Source organism: Hetaerina americana, unplaced genomic scaffold, assembly GCF_022747635.1.
Source record: "Hetaerina americana unplaced genomic scaffold, ioHetAmer1.1.p SCAF_31, whole genome shotgun sequence".
NCBI classification, from domain to species: Eukaryota; Metazoa; Arthropoda; class Insecta; order Odonata; family Calopterygidae; genus Hetaerina; species Hetaerina americana.
The window spans coordinates 2,787,437-2,812,430 of record NW_027286886.1 but is presented as its reverse complement, the minus strand read 5'-3'; the positions used below and the strand labels follow the sequence as shown (position 1 = coordinate 2,812,430).

The 24,994-nt window shown below is 36.6% G+C and overlaps 1 protein-coding gene across 3 annotated transcripts in view; it reads left to right on the top strand.

Annotated features, from left to right (window-relative positions):
• Positions 1–4,084: 4,084 nt before the first annotated feature.
• LOC139691252 (tetratricopeptide repeat protein 39A-like) overlaps positions 4,085–24,994 on the top strand; it is a 48,645-nt gene continuing 27,735 nt past the window's right edge. The window contains exons 1-4 of one of the 3 annotated variants that reach the window (XM_071589002.1): positions 4,085–4,523; positions 17,998–18,063; positions 21,529–21,557; positions 21,642–21,746. In XM_071589002.1, the coding sequence (XP_071445103.1) occupies positions 18,037–18,063; positions 21,529–21,557; positions 21,642–21,746 (161 nt within the window). In that variant the 5' untranslated portion in view covers positions 4,085–4,523; positions 17,998–18,036. Of the gene's footprint in view, positions 4,569–17,997; positions 18,064–21,528; positions 21,558–21,641; positions 21,747–24,994 lie in introns of those variants that run through there. The other 2 variants (XM_071589001.1, XM_071589003.1) reach the window with 2 other exon arrangements.

Genomic DNA, 24,994 nt, shown 5'->3' with positions numbered 1-24,994 from the left:
GCGTGGACAATGTTTTTCAGAGGAACTTAAACCAAAAGTTTAAGTAACTTGCAGGTAAGAGAAGATAAGAGAATTGCAGTGTGATTAAGCTTCTTCATTTGAAAGATTACAATGCTCTAAAAATCTGCAATGAAATAATGTCTTTATGGAAATGATAGTCTGTTGATAGATAGTTGTGAGGTGGAAAAGGAATTTCCTAGCCTACCACATTCACCTTACAGGTGATCCAAGAAGTCTTACTCATACACAACCTATGGATTATTACTCATGGATGCTGCTACCGCAGTGAATAACGTGGAGGATTTTATCCTAGTAGGTTGAAGAGCAACCCTCCTAATGATCATGAATGAGACATCTTAGCCATGGCAGTGCATGGAAAACTATTCACAAAGAACTGCACATGTCAAAGGTGTGAGCAGCAGGGTTCCATGATTATGGACTCCATTTCAAATACAATCACAGCTCAACCTGCTAAGGGAGATGTTGAATCTTTTGGATCTGGTGATAATTTATTTATTTAATGACTTTATTTGGGTAAGAATGAGATTTATGGTCCCTCTTTCCACCTAACCCCACATACATTAAAGACAATAACATTGAAAATAATGAATGAATCTTGAATCTATCAAGAGACCAAAGAGATGAGCAATGATGGAAGCCGAACGATTCTCCTCACCATAAGATGGCCAAGGTGTAGACGTCTTTAGGGAAGGTCATTCAGTCTGTTTTTTGGGACTCATAAGCTACCTGGAGAGGGCCAGACCTATCTCCAAGATTTTGCAGGAGGTCAAATTCAAGATCAAGGGAGAGATTGCCTGTCCAAGAAGGGATAAGACCTGGACCTGCATGTTTTTGTCATAACACAAGAAACAGCTGGGCAATCACAAATCTATCTGGTAAAGCATAAAGAAAGAATCAAAGGCTTTGCATTTTCACAAGAAAGAATTTATTATTGTTGACTAGTTTTGCTACGCTGTAGTATCATCTGGACTGTGAGTCCAAAGTACTGGCCTCAACCACCTCTCAGACCTTCCTGGTGTCTTATCACCATTCACCCTAACTGGAGAGGGGCGCATATCTATAGATCTGATGGCTTAAAGGTCTTTCATAGAGTATTGGGATTCATATTTATTATGGCAGTCTTAATTTACAGATATTTTTATAATATTTTCCTGTAGACAGGAGGAGGCTTTTCAGCCTCCATATGTAATGATATAATAATATAATTTAAGGTATTTTGAAAAATGGGATGAGATTACTTTTTACACATAATTCAATCTTTTGTCTTGTGGTCCTATGGCTTCATTTAGTTTCATAATTATGCAAGATAAATGTTATTTTTGTATGATTAAAATTACTTTTCCTTTGTTACATACTCAAATAAAATTAATTGTAAGTGTTCAGGATATTTAATGTTTTCAAATTGCTCTGCTTGTTCTCAATCTTTTTCTTGGGTTCATTTATGATAAGATATTCACAATGACATGCATTGGTTTTTTCATGTTTTTATTCCCATGGGAGCCTTGGCTCAAGGGTGAGGAAATAATTTGATGCAGAAGCCGATTGGCTCTTAAAATTCTTTCGGCAGGTTGAACAGGTATGGGCAGGTCAATTGGGGTGAATGGGTTGAATGTGACTTTATGCTTCATATTATGGTGGCTTTGTCACAGAACCTGTATTTCGCCAGTACTCTCCAGCTTGAAAGGTGTAAGGGATTCAAACTCCTCGCACTCTTTGTAGTACCGGGAGTAGTCATGAAGGTGGAAACTGGTGGGTATACATTGAGAATGAGTTTGGAAATATGAAGGTATGATATGGTCAGCATTTAAGGACTATGAACCAATAAATATAAAATTGAAAGGAAAAAATCCTTATACTAAACAGGCAGCAAAATGCATAATTTAAGTGGCATAAACTGGATTATTTGAACTAGCTCCAACAAGAAGTGACAAAAATGCTTAAGTACACAATCCAAATGAAAACTTATACAGACTTACAAAGCTCCTATTCATAAACTTCAATTAAACTATGGATATGAAAAGACATAGTTACTTCTTATTGTCATGACAAAAGGCTTGAGATTTGTCATGAATTTATTCTCAATAGTTTGTAAATGAAGTGTAGATTTTAGGGCTGTGTGAAGTTCTCATTGAAAGGAATAGGAAGTACATAATTGAGCCCTATGCATTTCAACCATTAATTTTGACCATGATATTCGTCCTTTATGTGTGTTCCTATCCCTTTTCCTTATATCTATTTCTATGTGAATGAGTATTTGTTTGCCGTTTGGCGGGATTTCGTGTTTGAATATCTATATAAATATATACATACATACACATAAATAAAATAGTCCTCTAATATTTCAAGAAAAAATTGCAGGATATAGCACTTCATTGGTAGTTCAAAATTCAGTCCTTCATAATAGATAAAATAATTAATGGATGGTATTTATCAACTATTCTGTTTCCTATAAATAAAAATTCTACTATATCTGAAGATTTTGAAAAATTATTTGTGATGGACATAGAAGTTTGAATCCATAATAATTAACATTTCAAGAATAGTAATATCCTATATGTTCGTCACATTTTGGGTTTCTTGTCAATAAAGAATTTGCAATAAAAATCATTTGTAGTTGATAAAAGTGACCTAAATGATGGATTAATTATAATGAATGTGATATTAGACCTCAAGAGTGTATAAAACCATAAATAGAGATGTTTTTAATATATTACATAAGTGGGTATTCTTGTGAAATAGTTAAGAGTAGATATAATTGAAAGCATTCAGTCAAATTAAATAAAAATTATTTGAGATAAAGTATACATCTACCTATAAGGTCTGTTGATAAGAGTTTTATTCACAAGCTATATCTTGTTTATTTGAAATTTGCTGTGAATATGTCTTTAAAGATGAAGTGATTGTGTTTGTAGCTGGTTCATGGAATTATGTACCTAGTAGAGAGTATCTGACCACTTGTAAAATGCTAAATACAGAACTAAGGGAACTGGCCAAATTGTTCCATAAAAATAAATGAAAAATTTTTCCCAGTAAAAACAGTATAAATTGAAGAAATGGAACCGGAAATAAAAGTGAATTTAACTTTTTTTTAAAAAAGATTGCAATGCAAGTGGTCTGAAATCCTCTGGATAAGCTCAATCTAATGAAATAATTCATAAAACTAGCAATATAAGGGAAATGAATAAAAGGAAAATTCTGGTCATAGATTTGTGTTGTTGCATGTCGCAATAAACTACTTACCAGTGTGAGAGTATCAAGGTTATGCAAGATAATATATTCTTATCCCCAAGGTCAGCAGACATTGGTGAAGTGACTCCAAGTTTGTGATCTGTTTGTTATATTTCCTTCCCATACTCATTTTTATAGATGCAAATGAAAAATGTATTTATTTTTAAATGGATGTTTTTTTGTAACCATTGCTTTTAATTTGAAAATTAATTCAAAAAACTGCGACATATTAACTCTTTGTCACAGATGAATCATTTGATAAAGATGTATTAAAAGAAATTTGCTAAATATTTAAATAGATGTATCTTTAAATAAGGTAATAATGATGACAATGGATAATGACTTTTTTTCCTTTCTCAGTTTCTTGATTGTACACCGATAAAAATGCGTTCAGTAAAATTAACTGCATCCTATGCAGTTCAATGACTTCTAATTATTTATTTTAATTATATTAAACATTTTTGCGGCAGAACAGCTTTCAAATCTAGATTTTTTAGAGTAAATGCTATCCAGAACGGTATATGAAAAAATAACGCTAATGAGTGTGTTACGCAGTTTATGTATGAAAATTAAAGGGATTTCCGGTATTAAATCCATATGCGTATATAAAATAAGTTATTTTTTTGTCCTTATTTTTTCCTGTCTGCTTAAAATTTATAATTCTTCACCTTCAAACGCCGCCACTATTTGCCCAATGTCACGTGTTATTGCGGCCCGTTTTTATGCCTTATTTCACGCGCAACCAGGTTGGTTGGTATGCGGCATCTACCTATTAACTGATCTAGGTTTCTATCATAGCCGTATGATCAGTGTTGCCGCATGTTCATCATTATTACTTCTAAGAGGTGGAAATTTAAATGGATTTATATCATAGATTTCGAGAAGAGTAATACCCCGGTTAAATTGATTGCTCATTGATCCAATGTCTGAAACGTAACTCATTGATCGAAGAAATGCAGTAAAGGGGTGTTACTTAGCGTTTGCATTAAATTCACGTTTTTTAAATTCATTTCCTATGTATTATAAAATTGAAATGTTGGTCATTATGGCTGTCAATGTAACCCGCCATAATGTTAACGTCACAAACGCGTTATGAAGTACACTGATTAGTGTTTATCTGTGCATCACACCACCTCAAGGGCTACATCAACCATGCGAAAACTTTGACCCAGAAAGTAATATCAACTGTTGTCGTCAGAAAGAGGCATTTTGTTGGCAGATTTCAAAGATTGTGGATGAGAAATTGAGTCCGACATCAAAATCGACGACGTTTGGTACTCTTCCCTCTTTCTTTGAAATAATTAAGTTCCTTACTGTTGGTAAGTTTAAATTATAGTAGAATGAGTCTTATTTTATGCAGTTTTTTGAAGTAACTTTTCTACAAATTTTGTGCACGTAATAAGCCACTCGAATTCGATACCTGATTATGTTTCACCAAATGGATGTGATCAGCGTATTTTAAATGCTAATCTTGCAAATATTGTTTATGTTTGCGCAATTGTCATTGTACACTGGCAAGAATATTGTATATTAGGCCGTGAGATAGATTCGAGAGACTAACCAAATTAATTGTTCACTACATTGATTCGATGTATGGGTGTGCTAGTTTCTTTGCGGGATGAGGTAATTGAGTACGGAAATCCATTCATTAAAGATTAACGTAGAAATTAAAAATGTGGCGTATAAAGAAATACCTTCAATTCACGGCAACCGTGTATGAATGTTGGGACATGGAAATGCATATCAACTTAAGTTATTCCGTTTAAAAGGTAATGGTTCACGTATCGTGTAACTATCACTTAACGGTCCAGAATTGGGGCTTAACATTAGGAGCGACCGCATCGTTCTATCTGCCTAGTAGGTGTAGCAGACTTCGGAATTGTCGTTCAAAACATTTGAGAATCAGAAAGCATATTTCAAGAGCCATCGCGCCATTCGTAAATCATGAGTTGGTGATCTAAATGTGCCATCCACGTATTCCGTATTGCCTGGGACGCATAGGAAGCACCACAATTATTAGTGGAGGTGAGTTCTTAATTTCAACTACCGTAATTTTAATTTGAACGCTGAAGTAGGAATGGTAGATTTCGTACTGCGATACAACTCCTTAGTTATCATTGTCAAGTGTACATATAACATAATCATTTTACTTTTTTAATACAACAAGGAAACATAATGTAGCGCTACTAGGAGGTCGAAAATGTATGCCTATTGCTTAGTAGTCATCAAATATTACAATTGAAAATCTAGTTCTGCTATTATGCTGGCTATATTTTAATTTTTCACTATTTACAAATTTATCACACAAAACCGTCATGACAAACATAATTGTTGCAAATTGTAAATACCTCATCGCATAAGCGTCCAGCGCTTAAATTTCACATTTCAGTTTCTGACCATATATTTTATTTTGAGTCAATTAATTTATATTTTTGGGAAAAGTCAACGATTTTCTGCTGGGATTCAAGGATATATTCCATATGTCTCCCAAATTTTATTCAAGGGAGGCAAATGTATTGACAACAGTAATTCTTCAATAGAAATGTTATTTGCCATACATATATTTTATACGTTTACAATATCTTTGTTATGGTTTGGTTTTAACCTAGTGGTAGGTACTAATTGGTATCTGGTGACCTGAGTGGAATCCTAAAAATCCGTTTGTAGGTCAATCATGTTCGAGATATTAAAATTGAGTCCTGTGAAATTATAAAGTCGAATGAAATCTTTAAAGATTGCTGAAAGAAATTGATATTGAATACTGGGGAATTTCAAACCTGTAAAAGTTGGGCAAATTAGAAAAAGGGAAATTGTCTGGGAAGTAAAATAAGCCATGATATTTTAGTCCTTGAGACTATGAAACATACAAAACACTAAAATGCTATAATTTATGTAATTTAAAAAAATAATGAGGACCAATGAATTTAACCTGGGACTACAACCGCCTACGTGCTTGTTCAGAATGCCTGCCTATTTGTCATACTGGTGCATCGGGAAAAGTGAGAGAGTTGCAAACTCAGAATAATGGCAATCCTTTGAAATTAAATGGCCTAATAAACATAAAACAATAGAATGGACTTTCTCTGGTGTTCTCTTCCTGCCTTCTTTAATGAAGAGATTCATATGTCTGTAATGAGATGAAAAATTTTTGGTAATGCCATCATGCAGTGAATTAGTTCAGATCACACAGACCTGCTTGCCTTATATAATCTAAGATCTAGTGGCGTAAAATCTAAGATCACAATGACAGCGAGAAAATGCTGAATAGGAAACTACATTCCCTAACAAACTTTTTTGCTCTTGCTCTCTCTTCCTAGCCTTCACCATGCATGAACTTGGCATTCAGGATGTAAATAAACAAAGTTAAAGTAACCTACTTAAATAAGGAAGTTGAACAAAAGTCGGCACACGTGTAAGTAAATACACGGAAACTATAATACGAAGTGAAAAACACCACTTGGCAGAAGCAGTAAATCTTTGGCCGAATTTAAAAGTTAGAAAATTGTGTTGATATGACAAGAAAAATTTGCTGTTTATTAACTAATTTTATACCAATATAAATTTCAGTAAAAGAAATTAAGATTTCATTGACAGGAAGCAAGGAACAATTATCACATGATTCCAATGTCACATGTGGAAATGATGAAATATGTAGGAATCACAAAACATCCAACGATTCTCGTGTTATCACCCAGATGACTTAATTTGGAGTACCTACCCACCTATATTATTACTACATGATGTACTTCCTTTAAATAAAATTGAAGCTATATACTTCATTTGTTTGTCAGTCAGCAAAGGGGGTTACTTACTTAGTGCATTTGAAGATCAGTGCGATAGGTATGGGATGAGAATAAATTTAAATAATACAAAGGTTATGCAGTTTTTGAGAAAGAGTAAGACTAAGCTAAACTTAAAAATAGGAGGGTAAAAACAAGAGCCATTGAATAATTAATATACCTTAGAAGTGTTTTGAGCCAAAATGGCCAAAGTAATAGGGACATAAGGAGAAGAATTGCATTAGGCAAAGAAGCTTTCTCGAGGAGGAGGGAATTGATGACAGGGAGGTTAAGTAAGGATGTTAAGAAAGTGATTGTTAAAACTTTTATATGGAGCATAGTTATGTATGGTGCGAAAACATGTTCATTGAGGCAGGATGATAAGCTTATATTGGAGACTTCTGAAATGTGGGTGTGGAGAAGGTGAAGTGGACTGAAAGAAAACAAATGAGGAAGTGCTAGGAATGTTTGGGGAGGAGAGGGAATTGTTGGGAGAAATCCAAAGGAGACAGGAAAGATGGATGCAGAGAGTTTTCATTGACATTGGGATATGATACCGTGATAAAGGGGAGAATATTAGGCAAGTGAGAAATGAGCAGGAATAGGATAGGGGTGTTGGGCTGAATGGATGGGACAAGGAAGTATGCAGAGATAAATAGAGGCATGTTGTGAAGTAGGATGTTTGGTTGTGTTACATTAGGAGAGAAAAGTGAATTGTTTCTTAGCTTGTGTCCATCAAAACCTACCCTAACCAGTAATACCCTATAGTAATAATACTTCATTAGACTACCCATTTACTTCAAGTTTGTATAATAAAAGTAACCTTGTCTTAATTATGACCACCTTTTTTACCAAAAAAATTATTATATAATACTTAATCGTCAATTTTCCATTTTATTTAATCTCTTTTATAGTTTGAGTTCATTAATATTTGTTGAAAAAATCTAATAAATTAGTTTGTTGGAATTGCCTAGAAGGAATGGCAGTGTCCATCTCTTTCCAGCCTGTGCTGAGGCTCATATATTCACTTTCACCTACTTCAACAGTTTCTAGATATTTTGCAGAGTATTTAACATGAATAATACTTGGGTTGGCACTTCATCATCATCCTCATCACTACATCCATTTCCATGATAACATATAAGTTGTTATCAATGGTCTGATATCATTGTGCTCTGTCCATGTCAACAAAACCTATCCAGTTTACTTTTGTTCCCAGATGCTTCCATTCTGTCTCTGCATGTTCAATATTTTATTCCTTATACTCCTGCTCTTCCTCTCGTTCCTTATCTGAACCTTATAGCATAAATTCTGCTGTCTTAAAAAATTTTTGAAAATTTTTATTCCTTAATAGACGTTCAGGGCCTTGCTATAAAAAGTGGAGTGCCAAGAACACAAACTTTAAATCTTTAGATCTCTCTCACAACCATGATCACCATTCACCATACAAATTAACTTATTTGTATAACTGCTTTTTCGAAAATTTAACTTCTCTGGTCAAAGAAATCCTGGTGCCAATCTTTTAGTTTTTGATTCCACCAACTAAACCCTAAATCTGACCCATTATGGATTTAAGATGGAATTAGTTGAAACCTTTAATTTGGTAAATTCACTTATTTTTGGATCTATCCATGCAAATTTTGAAAAACATAATAAATAAATTGTTCAGACACAAAAGAATCACTATTACAATGTTGATAATGGAGATAACCCAAAATAACACTCATATGATGAGTATTGATTTTAGAAATAGGTTCATTAACAAGCACCCCTCATTCAACCAATTCATTTATGCCACCCTGCATGTCTAAGAAACATGCAAAGTATTAAAAATACATTCGAAATAATGCCTCAAATCATTCAATGGCCACATCTGCACATTTTTAAGTTGATGTATAAATTACTGTATTGAATATCGTGTCAATCTTTCCCACAGGGAAGCAATAACACAGAATCAGGGAGTGTATTTTATTTTAGGAAAAAACCACTAGGCTTCCCACTTGTCTCCAAACACCAAATAACAACCTCGGCAGGGTGCTTCACAGGTGCAGGTTTGAACTCTGCCAATATGGGTGTTACCTAACAATAGCATACTCAGGACATAGAATATTTTAAAATTGAACAAAGTTCCAATATGCTCAAGGGAATTGTTTCAGATTCCCTCAGTGCAGATATGGGCAAACATTAGTTCCAGGGGACCCTACTAACTGTGCATCTTCAGAATAAGATGTGTACTTGCTCTCTTTCTTCTAAGCCTTCAGCCATTACAGTGGAACCTTGCACAATGAGCATAATTCTTGAATTTGATTTGTAGAAAACAAAAAAAGATTCAAAATAATTAGTTTATAATTTATGATACATTCCTAATTCTTTCATGTATAGCTACTGCCTTATTAGGGTGATGCTTCTTAAGGTACGATACAAAAGTTTCTCATGACCTCTACATCATATTTAGCCTGCTCTTCTGGACTTTACATTTCTTGAAGGTCATTGAGTTTCTGAATGGTAAGCAAGGCAGGGTTTAATTTTCAAACCACCACTTGCATTAGTACAAAATAGCAGTGTGAGGCCGACATCCATTGCATGAGCAATGTATTTTCCTCTTCTGTTACATAGGTTTGCTGCAGAATCTTTTTCCAAAAGAGACCTGTTTCATCACAATAAAAACCCTGCTATGCAGGTAATCCTAAGAATTAATGGGCTTCTTGAAACCACTGAGAAAGTTCTCTGCTGCCTTTGTGCTGTTGCTCGCTGCTTTACTGTGCCTCACAGCACTGTGAATACTGCTTCTTGAATTACCCGTGACTTCCTTGAAATACTTCCTCTTTGGCTGCTGATGATCCTGGCATCTTCTTAACAAGGTCGGCCAAAAAAGACCTTATGTATCAAAATCTCCCTTTCTGTTATCCCACCTAGCCTTCACCTGCAATTGCATACCTTCCATCTCCCATCAATCACAGGAACTTTCACATGATGACCTCTCACGCTACCTCATCTCTTAAGTCAACATCAAACCAACCTGCTGTCCCTAGACAAAATTATATCAATTCATTCACTTATTTAATTCAATCACTCATTTAATTCCTTCACTCAACCCAATACCTGCCTCAGTTCTTTGAAACCTTGCTCAATGACATGAGGGTCTTCTGGAAAAAACTCCACTCTTTCCCAATGTCTCACCCACATGGGACTCTCCTTAACTCGGACGCAACCCCTACCCCAACTGAAGCTCCACCAATTTTTTTCAAAACCAGACCTTGCCACCCTTAACAACCTACCCCATCCTCAGTGCAAAACATCCGTTTTCCCAAAGGTCAACCTAAAGAGACAGCAATCCAATATCCCACATCCCGAGTCAAAAACAAAAGTAGTGAACTCTCGTTGGTGCCTCTTGATAATAGCGAGCTTTTGTTACTTGGTAAGGGTCTCTCCTCCCCATTCCCAGAATCAACCATGACGTATGACTATCATGGCAACACTTTCAACTTTTGCCAAAATCTAGGCTGGTACACTTATTGGAAATCTCAACCTTGTTCCTTGAGCTCTTCCACTGTTAACCCAGCAGTCAGTCATTTGTGCCCAGCTTTAGAAAATAAACCCAAACAACTCTTATTCAACCATCCAATAGAAGTCTTCACCAACCTGAAAAAGTTATCCAATAAAAAAATTATAGATACCTAAAGACACCATATAACCTTCCCTCTTCAAGGCACATGCGCTCAGAAATTTAGCATCAAACGTAGATGTAATAATCACAATTGTACACAAAGGGTCATCTATTGTCATGCTAATCAAAAGACTCGCTAAGCCCTTGCAACAATTAAACAACGCCTCTTGTTATGATCCCGTACCCTAAGACCCTAACCCTACATACCAGATGGTTATTCTCTCTTTCCTATCCAAATTTGGAACCAAAGAGTGCCCACAGATATATCCATTCTTTCTCCACGTAATGCCAAGATCCCCCACTTCCATTTGCTAATAAAAATACTTAAACAAATAACCCCTGATTGTCTCCAGCGTTAACTCACCCACTAATGATAAAAAAAGACACTGCAATGGGTACATGTATGACTTCAGCATATGCTTATCTTTTTGTGGGCAAATTCATGCACGTCTTTCTCCACCAGGAAGCCCTCAAACCACTCCTGTTCCTGCTACATTGACGACATCTTCCTCCTTTGTTTCCATGGTTATGAAACTTTATCCTCCTTAATTTTCTCTCTCAACTCCTCCTTAGTATCTTTCGCTTCTGCTAATTCTGGCTCTAACATTACTTTCCTAAATATAGACATTCACCTCCAGAATAATAGGTTTCACACCTCAGTCCTCATTAAAACAGCCAACAATACCTTCACTTCAGCAGCTGCCATCCATCTTACACAATATGCCCCATTCCTTTTTCACTGCCAGTCCGTGACCTCTGGTCTCTGCACATAAATCTGTGGATCACCTGCACAATTTCCTCAAGAAACGTGGGTCCCTGGTAAACCTACTCAATAGCAAGCCTTAGCTGTTTCATTTTGTATGGACTATCCTAATGCTTTCACTGCGGCTCTTGTTGTCCCTTTTTGAAGCTTCGGATAGTTGAACTCAAACCTTAAATTTAGTGCTTAAAAATTTGGTTGCTGTAGCATTTTTACTCTACAACCGTCATAATTTACTGCCACACCCCAATCACCCATGTTGAAAAAGAAGGCCCACCTAGCCCACATGGAGCCACATCTTACACAAGGATCCTGACTGATAAAAATTTGCTTAGCATCAGCTTCCTATGGATCTACTTGAGCAGATACCTTGGGGTTTTATGTGTAAATAAGGTGTTTTGCTCAATCCTCTTTCTATTGAATGTTGTGATTAGGTGTAATATGTGTAAAAATAGATGTGAGAAATATATTTCTCAAGGATTCTTGCATCCTATTCATTGAAGTTTCTTTTTGTTTTGTATATATAATGCAGTATTGGTTTTTAAATTTTTATATACAATTTCAAGTAATCAAGATTCCTCTTTATGACTCTCCCATGTAAAACTATTTACATTCCAAGAATTTTTCCCTTGCTACTTGCTTCATTTGCATATTTGTTTTGAAAGATGTATTTCCAAATTGTTGCGGATATTTGTTTCTGAGGCATGGATTTTTAACTGTTTGGTTACTAATATATTGAGAAGTTGAACAATGGCCTTAGGCTAAGAAGAACATATGTTTTTCAGATATGAAGTGTGACTTTAAAAGTTTCAGGAAATTTTTTAAAGATTTGAAGGATAGCTTTAAAGATTTTTATTGTAGTGATGTGGAAGGGGAAAAATCTCTTAGTAAATTACATCATTCTTGCATATTTGAAATATGGGCTGAATACCCCCGGAAATTACTTAGGTAAGCTGCCTGTGGTATTAATTGCGCACTGAGTATATGATGTATTGAACCTGTGGAATATTATAATGGCCAGTGCCAGAAATCGCATAAAAGGCAATCATTATCATGCTTGGTACCGGAAAAAATGATGAGGAATCACTTGTGGCAGGTTGTACAAAAATATAATAATCAATATATTTTTGGGTAATTACCACATATGCATATATTCAAAAACATTAACAGATAAAATTAATTCTTTTATAAACAGTAACATGGTATTGTGAATGGGATTTGCAGATAATAGGGTAAATCACAGATACACAAACATAATTAGAAGTGTAAATATAAGTATAGCAGCGGAGTAAAATCTTGGTGTCATTTCACATTGGACCGGTCACTGGTGAAATTCTGATGCACCCGTGATGTTGCATTACAAAATTAACCAACATTGCGGAAATATAGGGGTGAGTATTTCAGGAGAGTGTACAGGATCAAGGGCAAAAGATTTATTTGTGAACTGCTCTAAATAAAAAAAATCAATGCAAAGTACAAAAGTTACTGTGAATTATCAGAGGGCAGCACTTAAATTGATTTTGAAACCTAGGATTGGAGCCATTGTCAACTATTCAGAAAAGGAGAATGCCATTAGCTGGGCCATTTTTTTTATAGGTGACAAACAGTAGTGGTTGAGATCTTTGTGTCTCTTTCAGCTCTTCTTTTTTAGCATAATTAGCAAAATAATATTTGATGTGTTAATTATAATAAACCCATAAAATATTTTGAAATGCTAGAAAAGGCTATTTAGTGTGTCAGGACTAGTCAGGCAACTTGCTTGTGAGACCTTATATGATGGCGGTTCAATAAGTACCTGTGTTAGAAATGAAGAAACCATTTTTTTTATTTTTAACATAGTCCCCTTTTAGAAAGATACACTTCTTCCAATGTTCCGGCCATTTTTTTAACCCCTCCAAAAAATAGGATTTGTCGAACTCTCCAAAATATGCCTCTGTCTGGTCGAAAACTTCCTTGTTTAAGCTAAATTTTTTTCCCGCGAGCCATTTCTTCATGTTAGGGAATAAGAAAAAGTCACAGGGAGCCAGATAGGGTGAATACAGGGGGTGGGGCAGCAATTCATAATGTAGTTCATGCAGTTTGGCGGCGACAACTCCGGATGAACTTGTTGTCCACTGTGAGCAATCAAGGCACCCATCGAGCCGACAATTTTTTCATCGCCAACTTATCATGTAAAATATTAATTGCTATTCTGGTCGACACACCCACGGCCTCTGCTACTTCGCGCACTTTCGTTCGTCGATCAGCGAGAATCATGGCGTGGACTTTTTGAATGATTTCCTCGTCTGCCGGGCATCCTGGTCGCTCCTCATCAAAAACAGATGTTCGCTCATGTTTAAATTCTTTTATCTCCTCGCATTTCCTCCCATCCAAAAACAAAAAGCGAATAACCGGATGATACTGCTCTTTTTCCATCTTAGCGAAAATCACGAAACACATTTAACTGGAATTGCTGCCAAATTCAAACTAACCTTTATATTAGTCTGAAATTTGTTTCACCGTCGTTTGATAGATGGCAGCACACAATGATAACATAAACTTCCCAAAGGAACGCCCTTTGTCAGCTCAATGGATAGGGTGCCAAATGGTCTGTTGGAATTATAAATTTGAGAAACTATGGAATTAGCTTGTATTGGTGTGGCCACGTTACATTTTCTCTTTACAGGGCAGTTGATAAGATAGCAGTTTGGATAAGATTAATGCTTTTTGAGAGCTGCTACAGTGTAATACTCATGATTATGATAAAACAGTGAGGAACATCAAATTTAGTCACAAATTATAAGTGAAACAGTTTCTGGTGTCACTTGGTGGAAATTCTTCATATTGAAATTAAATTTAAAATACTTCGCCTTTCCACATAAACCACTTTTATTACTACCTAGGTTTCGTTATGGTATGACATCATCAGGTAAAAATACAAGTCAAACACGGTATATATAGTTCTGGACAGAGTGGAAGAGGAGGGAGGGAGGAAAGCAAGGATTGGTTGAGGTAGGAAGAGCGAGAATAAAGGAGCACCGAGCATGCTTTAGAAAAAAACATCTCCACGTCACTCTTCGCCAAACATCTGAGAGACTGTGGTCACAGCAGTGATTTCATCCCCGAAATCCTGCACTTTGAGAAGAAAGGCCACCGCCTCGATGTACTGGAGCAGTTAGAAATACTTCAGCACATGGATTATGGAGGAGAGGTTTTGACAAACGAATTTCTTTACCCTTCGCTTTCCCTGTTATTGTATTTTCCTCGCCCATCTGCCAATTAAACTGACACCAAGCTAAGCTTTTTCAACAATGAATTAACTCCTCCCAGCCTGCTACTTAATCACCTAATTACCCAATGCCGTTCGCAATACCCATTCCCCCACTCCTCTGCCAACTAATCGACGCCAAAAAAATGTATATATTTTTTTTTCTCCAACAATATTTGTATAATTTTATTTCTCTCTCTCAACAATGTAATTTTCAACAGTGTATATTTCTGTTATTTTATAGTTTCAACAATGTATTAATTCTCTCTCCCAGCCTGCTAATTTTTCAATGTTACCATTCCTCCTCCTCCTCCATTAAAATGCCCCCTCTTCCTACCTCAACCAATCCTTGCTTTCCTCCCTCCCTCCTCTTCCACTCTGTCCAGAACTATATACTATATACTGTGTTTGACTTGTATTTGTACCTGATAATGTTATACCATAACGAAACCTAGGTAGTAATAAAAGTGGTTTATGTGGAAAGGCAAAGTATTTTAAATTTAATTTCAATACAAATTATAAGTATAAAAAGAGAAATGTGTCTTTTTAAGATCATTACAGAGTCAACTGAAGACCTTATCAGTGGCTATGAAGCCAAAGATATTGTATAATTGCGTATGAATTATAAATACTGCCATACATAAAGTCTGGTCTCTGTTGTCAATTAAGCCAACTGAAATACTCTTGACTCATTCATTTTGTTGTTTGAAGTCATTAGAATTCATTTATAATTGTAAGGTGTAATTTCATCTCCATAATTTCCTTACATTTTGTCACTGATTTTCTTGCAAGAAAGTAGATTGAGGGAGTGGAATAATATTTTAAACTATATTTATGAACGTTCGTTCGAAGGTTTCCGCGGCGATGAGTAGGTGATTTCCACATTTTTCGGGCTGCGTCCGCGTATGTCGTTTAAATGTACAACAGTTTCGCCAGCTATCCTGCTGGCGTCCTCAGGTCAAGGATGAAAAGAAGCTTGTTGTCCCGTCTTATATAGGAAAAATCTGGCGCCAATACCGGGAAATTTCTTGGCCAATCAGGGAACGTCCTCATATTTGCGCGGAATAATTCTTTTCCACGCACTGTGGAGTGGATATCCATCCTCTCTGTTAAAATTTTCTGGCCTTTTAACGATTTCAATGGCCTCTCTGATTATTCTCTGGAAGTATTTTCCTTCTTTCGCTATTATTTTAGCGTCGTCGAAGAGAATAGAGTGTCCAGGTTCACTCCAGGCGTGCTCAGCGATGGCCGATGCTCTAAACTGTTTGGCCTTGGTTGCCCTCTGGTGTTCACTCATGTGTGTTTTCAGCGCTTTGCATGTTTCACCGATGTACCATTTGCCACAGGAGCGTGGCACTTGGTACACGCCTTCTGATATTAACGGTGAAATTCCATCCTTGGGTCCGGGTAGGGTGTCAGCTATCTTGGTGACGCAGTTGAATCTGGTCACCACATCATGTTTCCTTAAAGCCCTCGCGATTCTTTCCGAAGTCCCTGCGATGAAGGGGATGGTGACATAAGCCTTCGGTCGTGGTCTGGAGTCTTCCTCCCTGTCAGGAACAGCGGTGGTTTGTCTCTTCTTTTCTTCCTTCTCGGCCCTTTTTTGGATCATATGAGCGCTGTATCCATTCCTTTGCAGGGCATTTGTCAAGTGTTTCTTCTCGTTGGCAATAGAATCGGAGTCACATATTTTATATGCTCGGTTGACAAGTGTGTCTACCAGTGAGGTCTTCTGACTGGGATGGTGGTGCGATGCAGCATTAAGGTAGCGGTCGGTGTGAGTAGGCTTCCTGTATACTCTGTGTCCAAGCCTCCCATTCCCTTTATTTCTCTTCACCATGACGTCCAAGAAGGGCAGTTGATGATCCTTTTCCACCTCCATAGTGAAGTGGATGGCTTGATGCTGTGAGTTCAGATGTTTCAGGAACTTTTTTTAATTCTCCCTCTCCGTGTGACCAAATGACAAAAGTGTCGTCGACATATCTTAGCCACAGTGAGGGCCGCTTGTCGCAGGATTCCAGTGCTTTCTTTTCGAAGATGGAGAGCTTCGAAAAGAAAGCACTGGAATCCTGCGACAAGCGGCCCTCACTGTGGCTAAGATATGTCGACGACACTTTTGTCATTTGGTCACACGGAGAGGGAGAATTAAAAAAAGTTCCTGAAACATCTGAACTCACAGCATCAAGCCATCCACTTCACTATGGAGGTGGAAAAGGATCATCAACTGCCCTTCTTGGACGTCATGGTGAAGAGAAATAAAGGGAATGGGAGGCTTGGACACAGAGTATACAGGAAGCCTACTCACACCGACCGCTACCTTAATGCTGCATCGCACCACCATCCCAGTCAGAAGACCTCACTGGTAGACACACTTGTCAACCGAGCATATAAAATATGTGACTCCGATTCTATTGCCAACGAGAAGAAACACTTGACAAATGCCCTGCAAAGGAATGGATACAGCGCTCATATGATCCAAAAAAGGGCCGAGAAGGAAGAAAAGAAGAGACAAACCACCGCTGTTCCTGACAGGGAGGAAGACTCCAGACCACGACCGAAGGCTTATGTCACCATCCCCTTCATCGCAGGGACTTCGGAAAGAATCGCGAGGGCTTTAAGGAAACATGATGTGGTGACCAGATTCAACTGCGTCACCAAGATAGCTGACACCCTACCCGGACCCAAGGATGGAATTTCACCGTTAATATCAGAAGGCGTGTACCAAGTGCCATGCTCCTGTGGCAAATGGTACATCAGTGAAACATGCAAAGCGCTGAAAACACACATGAGTGAACACCAGAGGGCAACCAAGGCCAAACAGTTTAGAGCATCGGCCATCGCTGAGCACGCCTGGAGTGAACCTGGACACTCTATTCTCTTCGACGACGCTAAAATAATAGCGAAAGAAGGAAAATACTTCCAGAGAATAATCAGAGAGGCCATTGAAATCGTTAAAAGGCCAGAAAATTTTAACAGAGAGGATGGATATCCACTCCACAGTGCGTGGAAAAGAATTATTCCGCGCAAATATGAGGACGTTCCCTGATTGGCCAAGAAATTTCCCGGTATTGGCGCCAGATTTTTCCTATATAAGACGGGACAACAAGCTTCTTTTCATCCTTGACCTGAGGACGCCAGCAGGATAGCTGGCGAAACTGTTGTACATTTAAACAACATACGCGGACGCAGCCCGAAAAATGTGGAAATCATATATTTATGAACATTTGATTAGCTACTTTATTGGTTGCAAGTAATGTTTGTTTTGTGATTGTAATTATTATTTTCTTACTTGCAGATTTGAAAAGAAGCTGAATCTTAAGAGGGTCTATAGAATATGGATGATTTGGATTTAGACGATGAGGTTTGTGAATATTGTTTACATTATAAAACATTAGCACCTAAAACTCTTTGGCCATAATCTAAATTATTGTTGTTTATAATCGTTTGTAGTTGATCCTTCTTCTTCTCCATTCATTACCCATAGTTCATAAGTGACGTTCACTTAGAGGTTTCTAATTTTGCATGCATCTAGTTTGGGAATATGGAGTGGCAATTCCACTTGTGCATACAGTATTACTTTCATTAATTTAGTGTACGTGTAGGTTACTATCATCAAACCTACGAAAGAAAACAAGACCAACCATTATTTGAATATTTGGTTCTATTAATTTATGGCACATCAAATTCTTAAACTCTTCATTAATTACATCTAGGATTCACTATCTATGCATAAAAATGCAGCCATTCCCACATTTCAGACTTTCCACTTTCAATTGTGCGGACTAACTTAAATAATTTTAAAAATAATGCTTTATTAAATAGCTGGATGCCAACATAGAACTTGTCATGTTCAAGAATGTAATAGACGCAACTTTATGTAATATTTTGATATTAAAAGACCCAGCAGTAATAAAACTAATGTTACAATATCAGCCTTTGATAATAATAATCAGTTTTATAGATATTATTTAATTGAATATAAAGCTTGATTTATTTAATATTTTTTAGTTTCTATTTTGAAGTCATTTGAATTATTTGAGCATTTATTAATACAGGAAGTGCATTATATATTTTCCTTGGGCAATACTCAGGGCAACGTTGGTAAAGTCTTAGTCTATGAGTATTTGCACGGCATAATGATGCCAATTTTTAGGGAGTTAGAAAAAATTCCGTCGACCAAAGATTCATTAATGATATGAAGAAGAGATTTTAGGATAATGTCATCACATTTTGCTATGAGATATCCAGGTACTTCGTAATTTCCTGATGAATATTTTTTTCGTACTTTATCAATAATAGATTATAGTTCTTTTAAGTCTAGAGATCCCAGAAAGACTTGACTTCACATTTCTTTATCGAGTTCATTACAGTATTATATACAGTGGTTTTATTTGGACCGCAATAAGTCACATTGTTGTTGAATGTGTTTGTAAAGTAATCGTTGTATTCATTTACAATCAAATGATATGTAATTATCTTCTTATCTAATATTAATTATTTTCTTTCCATAAATAAGAATTTTCCATAAATAAGTAGAACTCTTAATTAGTTGCTATGAGGCTCTCACTCAATTAAATTATATAGTTTTCGCTGGATTCTTTCTTTGCCATATAAATCTTTTTCTTGTAAGATTTTGGGATGGGTTAATACTGGGCCATTAGAAAAGTAATATTCTTATGTTTAACTTTACTGTATAATTCTTTCAGAAATTTCCCTTCTTGTTTTGATGCAGGTGTGATACATCTTTCTTTGGATATTTTGTCTCATATACCGCTTCTTTGGTTATTATATGTTGAAGTGGTGATTAGAATGGTATTAGAGGAAACTGAAGTTGCCATCAATTGTCTTCTTAATTTAGACCTGCTGCCCATCTACTTGAGACATAACTGAGAGAAAATCAAGAATTTCATGGGGTCCAAATATCTTTTATAATAATGGAAATGTATGAAAAAGTTTCGTTTCAATAGGAAATGATATTAGTCAAGCAAGATGATCAAAGAGACTAATTGTTCAAATAGTACATTAATAGTTACCAAATACATAACTAATGATTATTTTATCCATCCGTGAACAAGCTGAGATTTCTGTTGATCAGAGTATTGTTGGTGATAGTTTAAATAATGTAATTAATTCAAGAAATAAGGTTTTCTTAGGATTAACAACGAGAATATTCATATTGAAAACACCACAGATAGTGCTATTTAGGCCTTGAGGCCATAGGGTCAGTAGAAATTTGTCTAGAGATATCAAAAACTGGTTAATATCTTCAGTTAGTGGCCTTTAAGTACATATTCCTAGGTATCTTTTCTTAGTACTGCATTTGAATTCTATGTGGGTCATTCAATAATTCTTTAGAAAAACTAAGAAATGGTGCTCGTAGTATCCAAAAAGGTTTGCTTTTAGTCAGCCTCATCTCTCACTAGACTGCTGTTAATATTTCAGCTTTATCTATCATATGGTTTCATTTTCTTAGTCAATTGAACCATCAAACTTTTTTCTATAAAGCAAATTGGAAAAAAATGAGTTTCATGTGGTGATTAATGGCTTCTATTTAAAAGGCAAACGCCGAAAGAGACCTAAACTGAGGTGGATGAAGCTTATTACACATCTGCTCCTATGCTTGCAACTGGAAATGACTTCCTCGAAAATGATTGACAAAATCCATTATTACTCGAATGGTTTTGAGTAATTGAGGAATGAAAGTTTGCAAAGTAGCTGAGGCCAAGGCATATTACAAAGTACATTGTTTTCAATTTTGCACAAGAAATTGGGTGAATAAAAATTGTGGCTAGATGGCTCTCTGCTATGTTTGCTCTCAGTGAAGAATAAAGGCAAACATAAGGTTGATTTTTAGGTGGTTTGACACTCTCTAAATTATCAACAAGTTTGAATTATTACAACATTCACTGGATTTGGCCCCCTGTGACTCTATTTTCAAGCTCAAATAAATGGCTCTGTGAAAAACAATTCACGTAAAACGAGGAGGTCATCGCCAACACATATGCCTACAGGGTTCGTCCGGAAAATAAGTGTACTGACTCCTGGGCTGGGCGCGCCGCTCCAGGCGCGCCCAGCCCAGGTCGCCGCTCTGACGGGCGGCGATTGGAGGGGGGTATGTTGGCAAGCGACGCTGAAAAAGGCAGTCGGCTCTGAGCTGTGGTGTAGTGAGGAGCTCTGTTAACGCGAACCTCCACGCTCGACCCACGTCACGGAACGCGATGCCGAAGTTTTTGGAGCAGCGTTATTCCATCAAATTTGCGGTAAAGCTTGGGAAATCGTCTACCGAAACTGTCGGTATGATTAACCAGGCTTACGGGGAGTCAGCCATGTCCAGAAACATGATCTTTCGGTGGCACAAGATGTTCGTGGAGGGCAGAGAAGAGGTCGACGACGAGTCTTCAAGAGGTTCCCGATGATGCCTTCGCGGGAGCGTTCCAGGAATGGGAACGCCGCTGGAACAAGTGTATCGACTCACAAGGGTCCTATTTTGAGGAATATTAGCTTAAGATATGTAAAAGGGTAATAAATTTTTTTTCCTGAGCTCAGTACACTTATTTTCCGGACGAACCCTGTATTTTGAGTACCCTCCAAATTGCTACTTTTTGGATGGCTTGGTTTGGAAAAGTTTGGGAATTGCTGGGAAAATTTTGTCGTTCTGAACAGAGATTGTTGAAAAATAAAAAAAAACTGCAGGATAATTTGTTTTTCTATTTTTTTAAAGGACTTATTGAAGGACCCTGTTATAATTTGAAATTATTAATACTGTTATGAAATTTCATAATTATTTATTTATAACTGAAATAACATTATAAATTTTATTTTCCAGTTTCAAGATGCAAATGAATACATACCTGAGTAAGTATTATGCATTACACAAACCTGTGCATTTCTGTTTGTCTGGCAAAAAGTTGCATTAATTTATGTATTTATATATTATAGGTCATCACCGATTGACTTGGAAGTTGCAATGGAAGAAGCAAAAACTGCTGTTAATTATTTTTTTAACAATAAATTTATTGAGGCGAGGAATATTTTGGATCCAAGGTAGTAAATACTTTATCAATATGCATGTAATCCATATTCTTATTTAAATTTCAATTGTAATTAACATTATTTAACTAACAATTTTTTTCAAGGTTAGTTTTTGAATTGTGATATGAAAGGCAGCCTCATATATTGTGTCATATCTTGTGTACAGGCTTTGCAGTGTGGCAGTCTGTGCTCATTTGTCATCATGATTCTCCTTAGTTTTATGCACTGTGGTTATTCTTGAAAATGTGATTTATTGTGAAAATGTTCCTATTCTTCTTCAAATTTACTTGCCCGTGTCATGCATTAAGTAAACATATGTGTTGCATAATCCATGCCCACCAACAATTCATTAAAGATGAAATTTATAATATATATGGAAAAAGTAATAATTTGCTGAGAAAATTCATTAACACCCCCTGTTCACAATATTAAAGGAAAACTCATGTTATGTGGCCATCATTTTTCTGCTAAATGTTACTTCTTGCATTGTCATACCAAGGGATAATTTGGAATAGGATATATTTAGAAAATTTGATTTTAAATCCATGCCATTGCTTTGGGTGGCCCATGATGTAATAATGAGCTGATGATCTCAACTAGGTTTTATACATGGGTTATTCAGAATACTATTTATCACTCCCAAATTTAATTTATATTTTCTGATTTACAGGCATTTTGTAAAATTTAATCATGTCATCTGAAAGTGATTTGTGCTAGTAAATAATTATGTTGATTATCTTTACCTTATTGTGAGGACTAAATGAATAGTATTTGTATACATTTCACAATGTTATATGGGAGGTAGTGTGTTGGATCATTCAAAGTGTTCACCCTGGCGGCACCTTTCGTCTCAGGTGACATTAGATTAAATGTTAAATGAATAAACAGAAAATGTGATGGAATTGACATTGGCTCCCAATGTACATCATTTAGATACTTGAGGCATATCTCTGGCAAGCCTTAGCCTTGGTCAGCTTCTCCATCTGTGGGGAGACTCATACTTTTTCTAATTTTCATTAAAAAAAAAATTATTGAGACTGTCTCAAACTTCTCAGGTGTGAGTGGGGAACGGGGAGTCTGGATGGTCAGTGTTAGGAAGAGGTGTAAGGTGGGGTTGTCCACTATCACCGGTGGTGTTCAACGTATATTTGGAGGAAATGATTAAAGAGGCATGTGAAGAACTGGAGGTATGAATGAAAGTGGACGGGGAATTCGTAGAATCAGTTAGGTTTGCTGATGGCCAAGCTTTAGTTTGTCAGTCAGCCAAGGGGCTGCAAGTAGTGCTGAGTGAATTGGAAATTCAGTGCGACAGGTATGGGGTGAGAATCAATATTAATAAAACAAAGGTTATGTGATTTTATAGACATAAAAAGGCTAAGCTAAACATTAAAAAAGAAGGTCAAAAACTAGAGCAGTTCAAACAGTATCTCGGAAGTGTTTTGGACCAACATGGCCAAAGCTGTAGGGACGTAAGGAGAGGAATAGCACTAGGTAAAGAGGCTTTCACAAAGAGAAGGGAGTTGATGAGAGGGACTTTGAGTAAGGATGTTAAGAAAAGACTCGTAAAAACTTTGATATGGAGCGTAGCTATGTATGGTGTGGAAACGTGGTCATTGAAGCAGGAGGATAGACGTAGATTGGAGGCTTTTGAAATGTGGGTGTGGAGAAGAATGGAGAAGGTGAAATGGACGGAAAGGAAAACAAATGAGGAAGTACTTGGTATGGTGGGTGAAGAGAGAGGTTTGTTGGGAGAAATCCTGTGGAAGCATGAAAAATGTATGAGGGGTGTATTGTTCGGCAGTGGGATGTTGTAGACTGTAATAGAGGGGAGAATGTTAGGCAAACAAGGAAAGGGAAGGAACAGGATGAATGGGATGAAGGATGGAATGAAGATGCTGGATGGGATGAAGGGAGGATGGAAGCACTCGGAGATGAAGACGAACCTGGTGTAGAGTAGGTTGCTGAATTTAGTGTTTTGTGAGGAGTCCCAAAATATTTATTTGGTAGTTATATCCATCCAAAAACCTACCGTAACCAGTAGATTACCTTATAATAATAACACAATGATTAATTTCTTTGATAAAAATGGAGATTTTCCGAATTTGTTAATAAGTTTTTATTTTCAGTGTGTAAGTGATGAATATCTTATTCCATGGAATTATTGTGACTTTTCTAAATCATGTTTACTCAAAATTTATAATTTTGTTACCAAGCAAGCACATGCCAAGTGATCATGTGTAATTTTCAGAGCTACCACCTACCTGAAAAATCTGTTTAGTCACGGAATTCGAGAAAAATCGTTGCAAAAATTATTCTTTCATCACTGTTATCCTTTTTAACCAAATGTGTCTGGTGTTTCACAAAGGAAGGCTGAGTTGGTAATTTATCAGCAGATTTTCCAGTTCATGTCACTAATTACAATGAACTGATTGAAAAAGTTTGATCCTTGACAGCTATTTCCTACAATCCTCCATTTATACATGCATATGTTCACGTGCCCCCATCTTAATGTGAGTAAGGAGTGATTGGGCGTGATTTAGTCCACGGATTTGATTTGCGCTGGTGAAATCTCACTCCTATCATGTGTATATATCTGTGTTCATGTGACTGTGTGTGTGCATCAAGGATCAAATTTGAGGAATGTGATCGCATGAGTTGATTGTTCAGTCTGATCAAAAGATTTTCATCTCCAGGAGTGAGATCTGTGTGTGTATGGGTGATAGCCGATGAGATGCCTTGGTATTGTTTTTCACGTTTCATTTTGCGTGGAAGGTGCCCTAAGAGAAGTGAGGATAGATTTCGTAGAAGCAGATTGTATTGCTCGTGGTAGGTCCCCATGTGAGATAGGGGGAAGGGTATGAGCTAGACTAGATAACCTTTATCGTGTTAACCAATATTTTAAGATTGAGGGGCATGGTGCTTTGGCCAATATAAAAAGCTGTGCCAAGTGTACATTGTTGGAGAAATATGATATTTGTAGAAATGCAGGAAGAAGTCAGGAGGGATGGGAGATATTTGAGCAGGTGTAGTTGGGGAAGGGAATTTGTTACAAGGATAAAGCAAGTTTTGCATCTAGTATGACTGCATGGAGTCTGAGGGGTTTTGTAAATTTAGGTGGAATTAGAAAGGGACCTGGTGAATTATAGAATATTTTAAAGATTTGCTGGACATTTAAATGAGTACAGATTATAAGACACCAACTCTTGATGTCACACCAACGCGTAGAATGAAAGGGCCATCAATTTCTAGTGTGATTGTTT